A 20183-nucleotide genomic window follows, 5' to 3' on the forward strand; every position below is an offset into this window, starting at 1 on the left:
TGCTCAAAAATTATTGTCAGGTCATTATTGGTGACACAAAGCTGTATGCACAGTATGTTAGCAGCGTAATTATGCAACCTGCTGTCGTCACCATGCCGCATGTTTGTGACACCATTATGCATGCATGCATTCAAGAAATGCTACTGCATATTTTGCTCTATAGGGAGTGTTTTCACAAAACAAAGTTATTGTGTTTGTCACAAAATCCAAGTCTGATTTGGCAGCAGACGACAAGGAAACAGGAGCCTTAACTCTTTCACTGCCATTGACGGCTATAGACGACTTAAATTAATTTGAACTATTTCTATTTGTTTAACATTTTTTTCCACTTTTGTTAACAAGTGTATGAAAACCTAGAATTTATTTTTTGTACATTTAGAACAGAGCTAAAATTTGTGATTAATCGTGAGTTAACTAGTGAAGTCATGCAATTAATTACGATTAAAAATTTGAATCACCTGACACTCCTAATTTTTTATAATCTTTCCTTTCTTTTTTAAATAAATAAAATAATTGTAATTAATTTTTTCCAATTTTTAATAATCGTTTTTTTTTAAGAAAAGATTATTTAAAATTAAAAAAAAAAAAATCAATTAAAACAATTAAAAAAAATGAGGTTTTCATACTCTTGTTAACAAAAGTGGGAAAAATGTTAAATTAATAGAAATAGTTCAAATGAATTTTTGACATCTATAGCCGTCAATGGCAGTGAATTAACGGCACCAATAGAAAGTCATCCTGTGGTTCATATAAATGTCAACTTGTCCTTCAGTCTGACCTTTTTGCATCACTTCCTGGTGTGCATAGTATAGCATGGGGTATCCATGTCATCTGCCAAACAACGCATTTTCTGTCATCAGCAAATACAGTGAACCTCAGATTTGTTTGGATTCCAAAACCATTTGTACCATAAGAACAATGATAAAAACGTTCACCATCAAAACACCATTTAAAGTGGAAGTTAAATTTAAACATTTCTTGACAATTATATGTTATATGTGACCTCACTTGTCTAAACATGGCAATCTGATTAATATTAGCTTTGTGGAATATAAGTCATGAAGCAAAATCCAGTCGTTTTTATCCATCTCAGGGGGCGGCCATTTTGCCACTTGCCGCCGAATGAAGATGACATCAATGTTGCTCAGGGCTCAGGCAACGAATCATCACATCTCACCTGTTTTCTGAAGCTGCACTCTTCAAAAACTAAATTATAAATTGTAAAAGTGTAATCTAGTTTTTTTTAAATTTTGTATTTCAAGTAAATTAATTAATTGTGCGTTAGGGGTGTTAGAAAAAAACGATTCGGCAATATATCGCGATATTACAGCGCACAATTCTCAAATCGATTCAATATGTGGCGAATCGATTTTTAAACATCCATTTTTTATGGGAATATTCAACAAAACGTTAGGATTTACACATTAAGCATGGAAGAATGTTATATTAATGAAACATTAAGCCTTAATATTTTATTTCAGTGCTGTTCAAACATGAAACAGACTGCAACCTGAATTTTCAGATAAATAAATAAATTTGCATACAAATCTTACAGTGTACATGTACAAGTTTACTGATTAGTATTTTTTAAATTTGAGTAAAAAAAAAATCACAATAATCAATTTCTAGATTCGTATCGGGATTAATCAGTATCGAATTGAATCATGACCTATGAATCGTGATACAAATCGAATCGCCAAGTACTAGGCAATTCACACCCCTAATGTGCATAAACATAAACAATTACAGAGCAGCTACTGGCAACTTTATAAGTTGATAAAATTATTTTAGTATGTAATTGACAAAATATCACTCACTTAAATTTCATGAGATTTGATGAGGTCTGGTGTAGCCTCATGCTTGGTAGCAGTTACACTCGACTGGTCTACTTCTGAATTTTCAAAGTTTCACATATACTGCTGATGTTTTCATGGTGTCGGGGATTTCATTATTTTACAGTGACTATTATGCTAAGCTTGAGAAAGTCCAGCTACCATAACAACATCCAGGATATACTGAAAGGGAATCTCCTATCCAGTTTATTGTATTTGGATGTGTTAAGTGACGGGCAGTAGTTGCTTCACCTGCTTCCCGAACACCGACTGTGTGCCCTTGAGCAAGGAACTGGATCCCACAGATGTGTTTTATTTGCCCCCTTTTTTATGCTTATATTTTTGGCTTGCAGTATATCTTTCAAGTTACAATTATACTAAAGCACCCTGTAGAGCTAATTATTGAATTCCAAGTGACTTTTTCCATAGCCATAGAGAGTCAGCTATGTGTTTCAGAGCTGGAAAAGTAAAGTCCACTATCTAACTTAACTAGCAATATTTGCTTTTGATGAAAGACGGTGTATGGGATATGTGTATATAGTTGCATATATAAACAAGAGGACTTTGTCATTTTTAAGAGCATAACCGAGTGCTGAGGAATAGCCTATAGATAAAGTTCTCTCTTTTCTCATGCGTCCCCGTGTGTTTGTTGTATGTGTATAAGCCTTACCATGTGCAACATCAGTTATATTGTGACAATGTAGTGACTCCACTTGCATCTTTTTCAGTGAATACTTCAGTGTGAGGCAGACATAGCGTTGTGGTGATCTCATAGGACTGTGCACTGAACAACATTGAGTGCACTGTAGCGTCTTTGTGTGGTAGCAGGCTGAGTCAAGCCCTCAGTGTCATCTCAGACACAAATTAATCACACAGAAAAAATGGAAAATTAGAATGGAAGAGTAGCTTTTACAGCCTTCCAAGTCATTGACCCTTGGCCTCCAACCAGCCCTTGACAGGCCAATGCTCATTTGTCTATTTTCAATATCTCTGTCAAGGGCTGGTGCATCAAAAAAGCATTTGGAAAAATCTGGAAAATCCCCAGTGGGTTCATTTCGAGTGCACTTGATGGTCATGTACTTTAGCTATTAGCAATATAGATGTGACAGGACTTGGAGGAAGTAATGGATTACAGGGGACATTAAGTGTAGAAGTGGCTTTTGTGGAGTTAGGGGAGGGAGCACACTGCCACTTGGCAAACAATGGGAAACATTGTTACTCTGTGTTAAAGCATTACAAGTTCGAACAAAATGATTATTTCCTGTCTTCTGCCACCTCAACTTGGGACAGTTCCAATTAATTCATTTCAATTCATCATTTGACTTATACTCCAAGCATAAAGGCCTTCTATTACGGACCTTTTAGTGTGTTTTGTCTTGCCTCGCACCCGTGACCATCATCTAACATTTGACTTTGGTTAGCCTTATCCCAAACTCTTTTAATGAGCAAACATTCCTATCATATATGTGAAACCCAGATTTTATCACTGCCGAGATAGCCGCTCACCATGAAGTCACATGTGCTCACTAAATGAGAACATCAAAGTTTTAGTGATGCATTCAGAGGGCACTTAATGCTTAAACAGGTGTGTGCACGCACCCGTAAATCTCCCCTCTTCTTCACAATGGAAATTATGGAAGCACCAATACCACATTTTTTGGACTGTAAGTACTGACTTGTGTAATGCCATTACGTTTCACACAAATTAAGCACTTCTTATACACACAATCAAGTATTGTTGAAAATAACCCGATTCCACTTGCCGGGGAGGAATGCGGGCTGCTTCTGTTCTGAAACTTGGCTTTCAAGGGAGAAGTGTGGCACATGCATGCAGATAAGATGCTGTATTATTACTCGTCTTTTGCTTAGTTTCAAGTAAAATATATGCCTGTGAGTATTGTTATAACATCTGTATTTAAATGTTGCTGCACCATTTGTATTTGAATATTTGTAACTTAAAAACCGTATCCCACTGAGGGATGAATGTTTGTGACGCTAGCGAAATGTTGATTTCATGTCAGGGTTCGTTCATGGTGATGTTTCCTGAAAATTCTCTAAACGGTCTTCATGGTCTTTAAGACCATTCAGAGAACGTTTAGGAAACACTGCGACCTTGAACGAACCCTGATGTGAAATCAACATTCGTTAGCGTTGCAAGTGTTCGCCCCTCAGTGGGATACGGGCAGAAGGTTATACTGCACATTGATGCTATTCATTAGCCCGTCTATAGTGTTGATTGACCAAAAAAATGTGTCACACCAGCCAAATGTATTTCTCTGCTTTGGTTTGTATGGTTAAACAGTGACCAAATGTGCAACTGATGTGCAGCCGTTATCTAGCGTTGTCTTTGGAAGATGAAGGTAGAGTCGTTCCTCACCATCGCTTTTGGGGCGGTCTCTCCAAAGCGACTTGTTGTGCAAGGTATGTCCTCAAAAATGGGAAGCCAACAAACCTGTTGAACAAGTACCACTCAAGTGATGATGTGGAAAACATGCAAATCTAACAGTTTGCACAGCCTTCCCACTTAGCATTAGCAGATTAGCCACTACTAATTAGCCATGCAGCCACTGGAACAAAACGGCGATCAATTGTGTCATCTTTTCATCATGCACATTTGCAAGTAACAATGACGTTAACATGATAACTTGAAAACTATGTTTAGACATGTGCTGGGCAGAAAAAAATAAGACCCTAAAAGTTGTCATCTATGCTTATGTTAAACCAAAAAGTTCAAAACAAACAAACAATAAGATTTAAAAAATATTGGGAATTGAAAAAAAAATGGAATTTAGTTGAATAAATAAATAAATTAAGAATAAACTGCCTTTTATTTAAATTAAAATACTGGAGCAGTGCGGCGCACTAGTGGTTAGCATGCCTAGCTCACTATCAAGAGGTTATGGGTTCAAATTGGTCCTGTGTGTGCATGAGTTTTCTCTGGGTAGTCAATAATGCCTACAGATATTTGCATCCAATGCGAACTGAAACCACTCCCATCCAAACCAATTGATCTTAAGAGATGTAACAATTATAATACAAGAGTGATGGTAATGTATGTGCTGCGGAATGTAAATGCCGTAGGCTCATTTGCAAACTTGAGATGAAACGGTCAGGTGAGGCTCGGTTGTCAATCATTTCAGATTAAAACATTCTAAATAGTGCAGCTCACAACGTTCCCGTACTTGTATTCTAATCAGTGTGAGATCATTGATGTATTTTTATAATAACCCGAAGCATCTTCCTGGGTATAATAAAAACAGTGGGAAGAACATGCTTTTCCCCTTCCCTCATTAATTTGTACATCCTTCCGACTTCTCCAAACATGTTCCACATGTTCACATCACAAGCTGCCTCCTTCTTGTTCGGCAATCTGTTGAAAAGTTCTGAGTTACAGCTGACTTTCTCTATGCTTATTCATAAAGCTGGCTACAGGAAAATGTCTTAGGAGATGCTGTAGTTTACTCATAGATGGATAGATATTGTTTGCCTTTGCCTTGTGGCTCATTCTATTGTTTTGTCACTTTGTTGAATTACAGCGGTAGAGCATTGAGTCCTATCTTGAAAAGGATCGAGAGTCACTAGGGACAGTACAGTCAAAGTGGAAGCGCGTCGGTTAACCGGAACAGGAAACAGAAGGCCGGAGGTGATATGTGATGTAATCAGCAGAGGGAGGAAAACCATCTCTATAGGGAGCACAGGGACATTCACATACTATATGGTGGGTCCAATTGCATAGCATTTTGATGGCAGCATGAAAAATGAAATTAAAATAAGGGAACCCCCCCCCCCCAAAAAAAATCATGACAATAATATGTTCTATGCAGCCCCACGAGTCTAAATACGGTATTTTTGTTAATATGAGTTAAGCAGCAAAATACAGCAGTATTTATCAATGTCAGAAGGTGGCCATTTTGCCATTTGCCAGTTGCTCAGGTCTCAGATAACAACCAATCACAGCTCAGCTTCAGAAAACAGGTGAGCTGTGATTGGTCATTGCCTGAGCCCTGAGCAACTTTGATGTCATCGTAAGTCGACAGCAAGTAGCAAAATGGCCGCCTAAACATTTTCAAAAAATGTAGTATTAATCAGAATGTCATGTTTAGACTAGTGAGGTCACATATAACATATATATTATTGTAAAGAAATGTTTAAGGTTGACTTCCTCTCTAAGTGTTTTTGATAGGGAGACTATTGAAAGTGGCATAAAGATTTAAAATGGATCCCCATTTCTCCTTTGTTGGATAGAAATCATGTGATCCCTGCCTAATGAATTTAATATATGGCTCTCTCTATGTATTTTTGTAACTATGACAAAATGTAAACCACATTTCAAATACGTTGGTTGAGAAGTTTATTTTTTCTAGATGAAATTTTCAGAAATAAAATGTATGTAATCCATATCTTTCAAAGATTATAATGGATGGATGGATGGATAGATAGATAGATAGATAGATAGATCCAATTTATTGTGCATTTATATATATTGAGTTTGTGTTCCCACCCAACAGGGCCCTGTTTAATTGAGAACATCTATTTTCTATTTTGCTTATCCTATTTAGAGTTGTGGGTAACTGAAGCCTACCCCAGCTAACTTCTGGTGACAGGCAGACAACATCCTGGATTATTCCTCAGTCAATCATAGGGAGCATTTTTCTCTTTAAATTGGACATGACAATTTTATTTTTTTAATACAAGCTGTTCACATTCGGATATTCAATTATTTTTCTATTTGTATTTTTGTATATTTCTATTCTATTTTTTCCATTGTTTTGCACATCCAAACAATGACGTCAACAAACATTTGCATCCAAAGCAAACTCAAGCCACTAATTATTCTTCTTGTGAAAAGTAAGAACCATAATAACAGTGTGGTAGTTATCTACTTTGCAGTGGAATGTAAACGAATGCCAGAGGTTCATTTGTGGTCTTAAGAGGGAAGTCAGACGCAAGTCAATTGTCAATCAGTTATGATTAAAATACAGTTGTTACAGACCTGGCCATATTTCCTATTCAACTGTGTTGGTGTTTTGTGAGTGTGTGCGGCGTGCTTCTGACAGCAGCAGAACATGTTTGCTCTCGGCCTCCAACCCAGTGAATCTTGTTGAACATTACTTGCTCGTGTAACCTTAGTTCGTAGTTGTAGTTGGGTTTTGTATTGGTTAATTTGGAGCAGGTCCTTGTTTGCGTGACAGCTCTTGCTGCCTCTTGATTTTGACCCAATTTGAGAAACTTTGTGTTGGTTTATTAAATAAATGTTTGCCTTTGGCTAGCTTTTTGTTGAAATAAATTCAGCTTTGACCTCTTTGTTTGTGTTGCCTTGGGGACTGAGAGTGAGCCAATCCCTTCTTTGTTCATTGTATGTACCTTCAATAGATGGGTGCATAACTACAGTATAGCATCAGTGGTAATGTATAACTTACAAACTGTAAATCTTCATACATGTTGAGATGCTGTCATATGTGATCTTATTACTCAATTCAACTTTCATGCAAAAAATATAAGTGACTTGGGGGGGGGGGGGGGTATTTCATTAAAACCCACCACGCTGCTCAGTAAAGTGGAAGTAAACCAAAGAACATGTATAACAAACTAAAATGGGTAATTTTCAATCATACAAAGTATATAAATGTTTGGTAAATATCTTCCATTTGCAAGGAATTCCTTTTGCATCTGCACTGTTAATCTGCGCGTATTCCCCTGCCCAGACTTTTGATTTACCCTCCACCAAAAGCACGATTCACTGACGAATAGGCTGTCGTCAAATCTCATGAAAACATAGACATTTCCTAGGCTGTGACTAAGGTAAAACACTTCTTAAATTTGAAAATGACTTTCACCAGCAGATGAAGTGTGTGGTCAGCCAGTCGGAACGTTTGGACCGCTCCAACTACACTGCAACTTTGCATCTTACGCCAAATGAAATGGGTGCGTTGTTGTCTAAGAGCGGATTGGTTTTAACATGCAACCAAACAATATCAATATCGTTTTTATTTTCTGGACTGGAGCATAAACTCCGTGTTCATTGTGTCTTTCATGGTGTTGGACTGTGTGAGTAGTGCATCATTTGAATGGTAGGGTCTCGTGACTCAGAGGAGCTGCTGCATCAGTTCAGACTAAAATAAATGTTATGTCTGTTGCATTACTTTAACTGTTTGTCAATTAACATGAAATGTCATACAGAGTGAAAAATGACTAAGTTCTGGACCAGAGAGAATTGATAGCTGGCTATGACCTACAGTAAAGGTTCCAAACTTTTTAGATGATTCCTGGAAACTGATTAGTGTGCAGTGCTACCAATTTGATACACACTTTGAAATACTGCAACAAATGTACTCAAATAAACCTTAAAGAAATAGTGTGTAGAATTTTTTTTTACCTCTAGTGGTGAACTCATAGAATGCAACAACCTCAGTTCAAAGTGTGTGCATTTTGAAGCACGCATACTACGGAGCCTAAAAGAGACCACACTTTGCAAGTCAGCCAGCAATTACTACTATTTCGGGTAGCCGTAGCAGAACGATGGCGGCGAAACGTCAGCCTCCTTTAAGGCGTAGCACGATCTATTTACTGTAATTTTGGACTATAAGCCGCTACTTTTTTCCCTTGCCCTCGACCCTGCGACTAATACAATGTTTATCCACCAGGTCATGACCCCCTTACTATAACGGAAGCGCAAGAGTGCCAGGCAGAGCAAAACCAACCAAATTAGCCCAAATATATATGGTAGTCTATCGTGTCCAATGATGACTTCTACTTCTTCTGTTGGTGGGTTTTGAGGTGACTGAAGAGTCCAATGCGAGAGCCACATGTTCTATTGCAATGGGGGCATGTGAAGTTAGTACTGGTTGTGCTGGTCTTGGCTGCAGGAACCATCTTCCTCCTCTGGCACTTCCTTTCCCTCGCTGCACTCCTCTCCTCTTCAAAACATTGAAGTCCAGAATGGCAGAGTTGCCTCCAGAGAGCGCTTTCCAGCTGTGTGTGCTATATTCCACAGTGTTGACTTGAGCTGGTCCTTATACCTCTGTCTGTGTGTGGTACTCATTCCCGCCATGTTATCCCAAGGATGCGCTGGAGGCACTTGATGTGAAAGTTTTCCAGCTGTTGAATGTGTCGGCAATACAAAGTCCAGGCTTCACAGTCATACAGAAGTGTGGAGACGGTGATGGTGGTCGAGTTGGGGGAGGGAAGTTCCACTGTCAGAGTACCATAGTGTTCACAGTGAGACCCAGTCTGCTGTAGGCCTTTACAGCAGCTGTTAGTAGTGATGGCAAAATGAAGCTTCATGAAGCACTTGTAATATTTTTTGACACCTCTAGATGCCACTCTTGGTTGAAAGATGCAGTGGAAATGTAATCAATTTCCTTTGCACTAGCCTTTATATTTAAATCAAGAGCACCATCTAGGGGAGTCAAAAAATATTACAAGTGCTTCATGAAGCTTCATTTTGCCATCACTAGCTGTTAGTATTGCTTGCAGAGCCTCTGATGTATGTGCCACGAAGGCATAATCATCAGCATACTGTAACTCCACTATGTTGACTGTTTTGGCCTTGGTAACAACCTGTAGCCTTCTGATGTTAAATAGGTTCCCGTCCAACCTGTAGTCCACCAGCACACCACTGCTTCCTTCAACCTCTTTGTGCAGTAGCCAGGTAACGCGCATGAGGAAGATGTTGAAGAGTACAGGTGCAAGTACACAGCCCTGTCTGACACATGTGCTTACATTGAAAGGCCGAGACTCCTGTCCTTCTATTGTCACCTGAGCCATCATGCCCTCATGAAAACTTTGCAAGATGTTGACAAACTTCTGGGGGCAACCAACCCTGAGAAGAACCGCTCAGAGCAAGTCTCTATTGACCCTATCAAAGGCCTTTGATAGGTCCACAAAAGCCATAAGCAGGTCTTGGTGTTGCTCTCTACCCTTCTCTTGTAGCTGACGAGTTTTAAAAATCATGTCCACCGGCTAGCACTTTTAAAAACGGATTTAATTTAGCCATTTGATGTTATTGCCTCATCAAACGCTGTAAATTTTGTTCTGTTGTTATACTGTACTAATACTATGACTGCAGGACATGTGCTAGATTATTTGTGCACCTAACGAATGCTGTTCAGATGTTAATAAATGGGACGCTTTGTATTCCCAAACATCATTATCTCTGTCCCAACAATCCTCTCTGTGGTAGCGGGAACCCTTATACACCGGTGCAGTAACATTAAAACACCTGCGGCTTACAATCGGGTGCGGCTTATACATGTAACAATCTCGAGTATTTTCCAAATTTAGCTAGCGCGGCTTATAGTCAGGTGCGCCTGATAGCCCGGAAATTATGCTACTGTAATTAGTGATGACTAGACTTACGATTATATAAAAATAATATACGTTGATGTTAAAAATTATTAGTGGGTTTTTAAAATGAACGTAGAAAATTGAAAATTACAGTACACACTTTCCTGGAAACTATATATAACAGCTAATTATATTAATTTCCCGTATGTAAAGACACATGTTAACTATTTCCCACAATAATCATCAACAATGATTTAATTAAAAAGGAAAAGGAAACTGATAAATATCAGTATGCAACACTTTATTTATGTTAATCATTTCAATGGTTTTCATTTTCATTTTTTTTCTTTCTTTTTCTTCTTTAGATTTAGTTTTCATTTTCATTTTTTTTCTTTCTTTTTCTTCTTTAGATTTGGTTTGCATTTTCAAATGAACTTTTCAATCCTAGGAAATCACAATGGCCCATCACTGGTGAGCTACTTTTAGTCTGTGGGTGACGCTTATGGTCCTTGGGGCAAACTGGTTGAAGACCCCTGACCTCCAGTGTAGTAGCAGAGAGAATGAAAGTATTTAAAAATATGTTGTGTTTAAGGCTTGAGAATGTACTGTATCAGCAGCCCATGAATGCCCAGACATGTCGTCTAGCCAGGAGATGAGAGCCGTCACTCTTGGGAAATGCCTGGAATCTGAGAGTAAAATGGGAGTGGACTGGTGGCACAAGCTGGTGAGACAAAGCATTGTTGGCACAGCTCACAGTGCAATTTTAAATACCTCAAGAACATCTGGCCTCCCCCACCACCATTGTTGGCATGTGGGCCTCACGCACCTTAAACATTGCAGCAGATTGGTGTTTTGGAAATCGTACCTTCTCCAGCTTGGCATGTGATGTTAGTTCAGTAAGCCTCACAAGATATAAATGTAAAAATGTCAACTTCTGCTGTGCCTCACATGATGTGTGACCATGTGTAGACCTTTCATGAAAGTAAGCTTTGGTTGTTATTCACATCCTGCAGACTTCAGCACCAAAGTCTCGGACCTGCAGTGCTCTTTCATGTCCGATCAGGTTTGAGAATGTTTGTTTATCCAACATGTCCAAAGACAATAAGGAAGGAGGGGAACTTCCAAGAAAAGCCCTGCAGTTTTCATTAGATACAGCTCTCCCAGGGAGATGCCTCTGGACCGTCAGACCTGTATTTGGTATTGTGGGCTGAACTCCTGAATTGCCTAGTTTGACTAAAAAACATGACTAGCAAGCCCGGTTGAGCTTCAAGGTAACGTGTGTTTTATGGCCAAGTTTGCTTTTGCTGGCCCTCCATCATCCTGTGAATTCATGGTTTTGCTTTGGGGTTCAGAGGTCACGTTTGGTCACAGTGCGGAGGGGTTTTGAAATACTATAACCAAGCTTAACAGGGCGTGTCTGGTATTTGTCACAGTCAGAATAATTTCGGGCTTATTTATAGAAAATGTAAAACTTAGAATACTATATATTCTCATTAATGTTTTTCCTTGAGAAATTCCGCTCTGCACTAAGCTTTTTTCCCCCCCATTTTCTTCTTTGTGAAATCTTTGTGTGCCTAAGCTGGCTGCCTCCCTCTCACAGTCTGACAAAACAAGACCAAAGGTCAGTCAAGGTCCTCTAAGGCTGAATCCGTTGTTACACTCAAGAAACAATGGGTGAAAGGGACATAAGCTAGACCACGTACATTGCCAGTAGCCCTTTATTTCGAAGTCTTCCACTCTTCTGGAAGGCTGACATTCTACAGTATTAGGGCGTGTACCAATAGGATTTTTTTGCTAATCATTCAAATGGGTTCCAGAACAACTTTTTACTGGCTCGAAATCACTGGTCTGGTTCATCAAGGTGTGCAGTGGGGTTGAGATCAGGATTCTCTAGTTATTCCACACCAAGCTCATCCCAGCATGCCTTGTAATAAGTAACTTGCTACAGATAAAGGTTAGTTGCTCCACTAGAGCAACAAAACAGATCAGTGAATATGGCATGGCTTTTATGAACTATTACAAGCATAACTGTAACCTGTTAAATACTGTAGTTAACTTTCTGTGTAATGTTGTTGGTGGGCCCCTTGAGTATAATAGCACTGTCTAACGGTTCCCATAAAACACAGTGTAAATGTTGTTTTGTGCTGAAATGGCAGACAATTTTATGCAAAAAAATGTGAGTTAAGAAAATGAACGATGTAAACAGCCTCTTAGTAAAGTTGTTAAATTCCTTGAATGCATTATTATCCACATGAGTGAGAAATGTATAAGCAGGACCTTGGATCTTAAAGGTATTAGAGAGGATTATGCGGCGAAGGAGTAGCCCAACGACTGTTTGTGGTTTTCTCAATAATGCGCATGTGTAAAAACAACCCCCCCCCCACCCCCCCCACACACACACACTATTTTTATACAGGAAACGCCTGCATGAGAATAATATTTTGTCTTTGCTATAGATCATTTATTTTAAAAAGATTAACAATTATTTTTTTACACTACTTCACTGTTCATACATAAGCTACTTGCATAGGCTACTTGCAAAACATTCTCTGCGTAAGTAGTAAAAGTTAGCGTCAATAAACAAACTGTTGAGCTGTATTGACGCTGGTGTCATTATACAACTTTACATGTTTAACAGGTTTCGTAAAAAGTAAACTGAAGTTACCTGTCCAGCAGAAACATAGCGACCTAAGCATCCGTCTTCAGACCGTCTTCAGACCGTCTTCAGACCTCTATGCTGCTTTAGCGCACGCCATCGCTGAAAAGACTCGCCCAAGATGACTTTTGTTTGGCTTCGCTCTTTCAGTCCTTGTCTCCTCCGTTCAGCAACTTCAAAAACAGTCTTTCTTTTGCGGCTCGGTGGTCCTGTATACTTCTCTGCCATTGTTGGTTAACTTTGAACATACGCACGAGGAGGTAGCTACAGAAGGAAGAAGCTACGCCGCCGCTGCACTGGTAAACACTGTTACGCCAGAGGCCTACGCAAGCTATGTACTCAGGGCCTTTCGTGAGTGCTTCCACATTTTCGACAAGTGTTTTATGATGCAAAGCCTCAAAATAATACCTGGACTGAGAAGGACCGTCTGTATTGACCCGGATTCTTTACAAAACTTCACATCATAAAGCATTTGCTTCAGAAGTGGGGCAGAATATTCAAAGTAAGCATAAGATCTCATTTGATCGCAAGAGGTGCACGTAAAGTTTTGGCCAGTTCACACTCATGATAGTACTTGACTTTTGGAGAAAATTGTATAATTGACAAAATTTTAGGGTAGTAGTATGGTCCTGTAAAAAGGGGTCATTGAGGTTTTACATTGTTTTGTGCCGGAGGGTTTCTGACTGTCAAGTTAGTGCCGATGTTAGTAAAGGCGTGTTTGATCATGTCAGAGCCTGCGCCTTTGCCTCAAGGCAAGAAGTAACATTGAAAAGTTCCAACTTGCCTCCCCCTCAACTGACTCCACTCCTTTTCTTTACCTCACTTTTATAAATAAAAACACCTCAATTCAAAATCATCACTTGAAATTGATTTCTATCTCCAAAGTACAACTTTACTATATCAGCTGATTCTGCCTGGTTACTATACTTTCAATTAATAATACACGCTGAAGGAAAATTGCAAATAATAAAATAAGTAATATGTGTTATTGGGAGTGAGAGACTATCCCAGGTGCTGCCCAATCCTTTAGGATTAGATCAGACAGAGATCTAATAAAGACACACACACACACACAGCAGCAGCACAGTTTCCCTGCCCCCCCCCCCCCCCCCCCCCAAAGAAAAGTGGGCAGATGGAGGGAGGGAGTGTAGAGATAACAGATCAGAGGGAGGAAGGGAGAGGAGGGACTGTGATTTCAGCAGCAGACAAGCAGGCAGGCAGACTGGATCTCACCTCCACAGGCAAGCCAACAACACAACCAGGCCTTGATTCTGGAATATTTCCTCACACTATCAGCTTGTTGTATGAATGAACCTCTGTAAACTGGGACCATGGTTGGACTCTCAGCAACTGCTGTAGAGGGTAAGCTTTGCCCAATGCTCTATATTATTATTCCTGGCTGAATTAGGGGTACGAGCTTGTAGAACTTCACTTTAAAAAAATACAAAAAAGCTTTTAAAGTGCAAGCAACACTGTGGGATCAATTTCATCTTTCTTGTTGTAACACTAAACGTAAATTTACACACAGAGACAAAATTGTTGATATTCATTCAAGAAGGTAAAACCAACAATGGTCACTGAAATAACTTGAAACCGACGACACTGGAAGTTGCCAAAATGCATAGTGACAAGCCACAAATCTTTTTTTCCTCTGGACTGGGGCTGCTTTAATTGCATTTGGCACAACGTAGGCGTAATCTGGACAGGATGCAATGCATTCCCAAAACAACATTCTGTAGTGAAGTTGCATGGTGTCAGAAAGCTTGATCTCAGCCACAAGAGAAAGAAATCATTGAATGCAGTGATGTTTGCTGAACAAAATTGGAAGTTCTTTCAGGGAGATACCACTGGACCTGTGTTTGGTATTAAGGTTAAGGGTACAATCATTTTTGTCTAGGCCGGTTTCATTCATTTGTTTTTTAATGCGACTTAATTGGACCACAATTTAAAAGTAATACCTGATTTCATTAGGTTTTGCCGAAATTGAGAGATGATGCAGCCTACATAAAGCAAATTGGAAGAGACTGCATGTTTGCCCTACTTCGCTAATGTCACCTTTCCACTGGCAAAATACGGCAACCTAGGCCGAGCCCTGCCGCGATTATCAAACGCCTATGTGTAATGCTATCAGATGCCACAAGATGGCAACAAAAGCCTAATTGTCTTAATAGTTATTAATATTATTATATTCATATATTAATCATTATTAATAGTTAGTAATAATATGTCTCACCTCATTTCAGCATCCTTGATATTAAGATGGCACCAGAGGGAGCCAAACCAATACCGTTGTTGCTTTGGCCTAAGCACCAAGACAGCGAATAGAGAGCAATTTAGCCAAAAACATACAAAACTCTGTTCATATTCAGTTGTCCAGTGAATAATGGAGGATAGGTTTTACTCGACAATATCTGCAAATTTGTGAATGCTGAACCACAAATATGCAGGAGTTCACTGTATTATGAAGTCCAACACTTGGGACATAGTACATGGTCACCTAGGGTTCCAACTTCCTAGCGAACCAAACAAATACCATATAGGAGATTTAAACAACTGCTGGTTGCTCATTTGTTGAATCTCTCATGAGCTATGTTGCAATCTCGGCTCTTCCCCAAAACCTGCCTGATTGAAGTTGCTGCGACTACGTTTACATGCAGTCTTTATTCAGGTTAAATGTCAAAATTCAGTTTTCTGAAACATTCGGAATAACCCGTTTACACGTATGAGCGGAGAGAGTTACTCCCGTATACATGGTTATTGTACTCAAAAGCGCGACGCACGGACGTCATTACGCAATTAGACGCCATTTCCGCTTTTACGGTCAATAAAAGTCATTATATTTGTAGTCAAGTAGTCGGTTTCCTCCTCGCTCCAAAAGTGTGCTTCTTTGCTGCGTCATCACGTTTGTTTACCTTTGCTTTATTATTTCTGGTGGGAAGCATTGACTTATATGCATGTATATATGTTTGTATAGATACACACTGGGACATTTTCACTGTAGAGACAGAAAATAACATGAAAACGCCGCAAAGGCATCAATGTATTCAAGTGAGGCTTATTTAGCGAGTGGGATGGCGCCATAAGTTTTTCCTGTGCTACAAATACCAAGATTCCTTGTAAATAGAAATAAGTGAAGAAGAATAGAGTGTACAAGGCAATTCAATGACCCGTTCAATCGAGGTATTCTGAATGCCTTTATATGAACAAACGTTATGGTTAAGAAAGGGGTCTTATTTGGGTAAAAAAAGAAAAGAAAAGAAAAAAGAGCATATTCTGGTTTTCGTGAGTGTTAACATGGCCTTTCAAAACGCAAATATTGCCAATATTTGAGTTTTAAAAGGGTTGTTGCCTGCATGTAAATGTACTCTACTAAGTCGGAAAAAAATGGTTTTCTTGCACTTAAAAAAAGCAAATAGAGAAGAATGAAATGTGACATTTGGAATCTACATCTGAAACTGCCCTAGAAAATGTTGCTGACTACTTTGTTAATGCATTTTTTTTTAATACAGACCAGTCTTCTAGATTAAAAAAAAATCTTCCCATGGTCACTCTGGAAGAGCTGCAACTATAAGTCATGCACTACACAAATCTGTGGAGTATATGGAGGAGTGGCAAAAACAAAGGCATTGTTGAAACAAAGTATGAAAAAGCCTCTTCTGCCATGTAGGGGACACCACAAACACACGGAAGAAGGTGCGTTGGTCAGATGAGACCAAAGTGGATTTTTTTTGGTCTAAATACTAAGCACTATGTGTGATGCAAAACTAACACTGCATCCCCGCTGTGAAACATTGTGGTAGCAACATCATGCTGTGGACTTGCTTTTCTTTAGCAAGAATAGGGAAGCTGCTCCGAGTTGATGGGAAGCGTGGCAAAATGTGAAAAGGCTCAAGGGTGTAGGGATACTTTTTCAAGGCACTGTACCTGTTCTGCAGCAGTCTATTCAAAAGTTTTCTGACAGGGGTGCTTTGCTCTTTTCCATTTCTGTTTTCCTGCATGTGTAAATTATTGATTAAACAGTCAACAGACAGCAGTGTGTTTAAATCTCTCCTTAAACTTGTCAAACAGCCGAACACCATAAAGTGTTAAGGCTGGAAGCTCTCGTCATATGAACCAAACTGTACTGCTTAGTAGGGGTGGGAATCGTTGAATGTCTCACGATTCGATTCGATTCCAATTTTTGGGTGTGCGATTCGATTCAGAATCGATTTGCTATTCAGAAGATGATTTGATTGACAATGATTTTTGCCTCAATTTATAGATGTTCAAGGAATCATAATGATCTACTCCAGTCTGACTTGCTAATGCTAATTAGTGCGCCACTCGCGACACTTTTATCACTCAAAAGAACGGCTCCACGCTGCAAAAAAACAACTTTTATTGGAATAACTTGATCGTGACTGTTTCCTTCTACTCTCTAATGTGGCTACAACTTAACAGTGTATCAGACCGCATGGAACCACACTGCCCCTAAGTAGCCAAATCCGGTACAACATGAACAACGCTCCCAATAAAGGCACACACAAACAAAGGGAAGACAGTATAAAATAATTTTAATAAAATCGATTTTGGGACATTTAAGATTGATTCTGAATCGTACTAAATGAGAATCACAATTCTTATGAGAATCGATTTTTTGGGCACACCCCTACTGCTTAGTGTGATTTGTGCTTTAGCAATGCTGCATTATTGTGAAAGTGACCGTTTGGCGCCTTAGCTCAGCTAATTGGGAAACTCGGGAGAGTCTCAGTGTAGCCAAATTCCTCTGTAATTTGCTGGAATATGTGCAACATATTGTGAAACAGCGTGGCTGCTGAATGACTGAACTGTCACCTACCACAAAAGTCATCTGTATGTGTGTGTGTATATTCGTGTACTTGTGTGTATGAGTGTGGTAGACTCAGCAAATCCTATTAAGGAGCAAAACAACTCATCTGAGGTCAGATTATTTTTCATATCAGGGTTTGTTGTACATGTTAGCACAGGTGCTCTGTTTGCTGACAGGATTCAACTCCCAAATCGGCACCAACCTCCTCCCCCACTTCCCTCCTGAACTGGGGCACCAACCTCCTCCCCCACTTCGCCTCCCCTCATCCTTTTGACAAACAGTCTACGCATGCATCTGTATTCAGTGGCTGCACTTTGCAGAGTCTCACACTATTAACGAGGTGAGGAATGTGTGTGGTGTTTACCAGCAATTGTCATACGAGTGAGAGGAAGTCAATGTTTGACAGAGGCTAAAGCTTTTGAATAGCTTCAAGCATTCCTGCTAGGACAGCAAAGGAAGCGATTTTATTTTTTATTTTTAAATTGTAGGTATAAAATATCCTGTAATTATTTTAAGTGTCAACAATTTCATGGTGGTAGAAGAAGATGAAGTTTTGTCCAGCTTTAATTAAAACTTGTGAACTCGAGCTTACTCTGGTTTCCCTCGGGTGCTTTGAAAAACAAATACACAACACTTCTGAGCCGCAAAGTTTAATAAACGTGTGCTGTTTTCGATTTAGTCATAGTGATTATAGAGGTATGACTTAGCATACCTCAGCAATTGTCGAATCAGATAATCAGCTTTTTGCAGCTCAGTATTTTGGTTTTGGAGTTCTGTGTCCTTGATTAGTTGACTAGATTTGATTTAGTGCTGACTCTAAATGTGCAGTGAATGAATCACACTGTGCATGGATTTTTTTTCTTCTTCCAAAGTTAGGGGAAGCCCAGTTTCAATCCAGAGCGACAATCTAAACAGCTGGAACCTTTGGCAAAGACACGGCTTTCACTCAGCCAAGTGATCCGACTCTCATGAGCCTCCCAATCTCCCTCGCAGAGCGAATCGCGTCATCATGAGCAGGGTCAAAGTGGTTGATCCATGCATGAATCACTTCTTCATGCCAACTTTACAGGGAGTGCAAGTGTGCTTTTGGTACAATGGAAGGAAATGCTTTTTAAGGAGCAGTAAAATGCACACTACTAGCTTGTAGCTGCAGTTCTATTTCCATTTTGACTTCAGCATTGATGGTCCATTGTTCAGCCCATAGGAAGACATACCTCAGGAAAGTATTTCTGTTGCTTTTAGGGGTGGGGACATCTTGCGCTTTCATACCATTGACAAAAATATGTAACTTTACTAATGAGAACTCTCCAAAAGTCATTAATCCACTCCCCAAACTTGCACATACATACACTGAACTTATTTATTGTTCCACCTTACAATACACACCAAGGAGTCTGTGTGTGAGTGTATTCAGTGGAACAGGTCTTATTGCCATATGGCTGCCCTCCCAACAGAGTTTTCTGGCTGAGCGACTGTCCTATGGCTGAACTCAACAAGATGCACGGTTCAGCAGGTCTAATGTGTGTGCACTCTGAAAATGAAGCAGGTAGGTGTGAGTTATGGCTGGTACTAAGTGGAGAGGGTTTGTGTTATGGTAGAGTGACGGGACAGTCCCGCCTTTGAGTATTGTGTCCTGAGTCTTGGTGGATTTTGTCAGCCCCATTGTTTCGCCCCACTTTTATGCAGGTCCCGTCTCGATTTTTGTATTAGTCCAGTCAGTAAGCCAATTGTTTGGGCCACGTGTGTGTCAATCACACAGATGTCCTAGCCATTCAGATGACAAACTAATTAAAAATGAATGAATGAATTTAATTTTTAAATTATTTCCTATTTACTGTCACGTTTGCGTTCTCAATCTCATCCACATCTAACTGCCTGCAAGTGTCCCATGTTTTCATCCTACTGGAACTAGAAGTACTTCCTGCTTTTCTGTGTCTAAGGATCATGAGAAATGTAGTCCTACTAGTGGCTAGTGGCTACTAGTGACTTAAAAACTTACTTACAAATGCTAGCTGAGCATTTCTGGAAGCATTTCCAATGAGCGAGGTAAAGCCAGCTTCCAGTACCTTCTCCAGGACCAAGTAAAAAAGGTTGGATAATGGTGAGTGCAATGACTTGTTGCTACTTGCTTTAACTTAAGTAATAACACAACCACCGGTCACCAGATTGATTAGCAATTGAATTTGTGTAAATAAATTCCTGATGAAAATTCATTGTATAGCTGTATTTGATTTTCAGTGAAATTGTAGTGTCCCGGTTTCAAATTTTAACCCCCGTAGTATTTGTGAACAAATACCGCGAGAATTCAGCTTGCTGGCAAGGTTAATGTAAAATGCTAACCTACTTCTTGCTTAAAAAAAAGAATACGTTTTTCAATACAAACAAAAATAATACACAAAATCCACCTTTTTTTGCCTGCACTCCTCACGTTTGACTTGGGAGCAGTCCGTACTTGCTTGTGTCTAGCGTCAACCCAGATATCAGATATCAGATATGGCAGGAATTCAAACGAAATGACTGTGACAGCAAGTTGAGCTGTGGGAATTATGGTTCATTTCCACCAGATGCTATCAGCTTCACT

At 39.5% G+C, this 20183-nt stretch overlaps 1 protein-coding gene across 2 annotated transcripts in view; it reads left to right on the forward strand.

Moving 5' to 3' along the window:
* Window positions 1–20183, forward strand: part of afap1l1a (actin filament associated protein 1-like 1a) — a 37128-nt gene that overhangs the window by 2060 nt on the left and 14885 nt on the right. Inside the window, exon 1 of one of the 2 annotated variants that reach the window (XM_086084990.1) lies at window positions 13962–14136. The exons of the other annotated variant lie outside the window; for it this stretch is intronic. Within the exon in view, the coding sequence (XP_085941116.1) occupies window positions 14106–14136 (31 nt within the window). The 5' untranslated portion in view covers window positions 13962–14105. Of the gene's footprint in view, window positions 1–13961; window positions 14137–20183 lie in introns of those variants that run through there. 2 annotated transcript variants of the gene reach the window in all.

This window comes from Leptonotus elevatus, chromosome 9 (assembly GCF_054856555.1).
Source record: "Leptonotus elevatus isolate MCC_2025b chromosome 9, RoL_Lele_1.0, whole genome shotgun sequence".
Taxonomy (NCBI): Eukaryota; Metazoa; Chordata; class Actinopteri; order Syngnathiformes; family Syngnathidae; genus Leptonotus; species Leptonotus elevatus.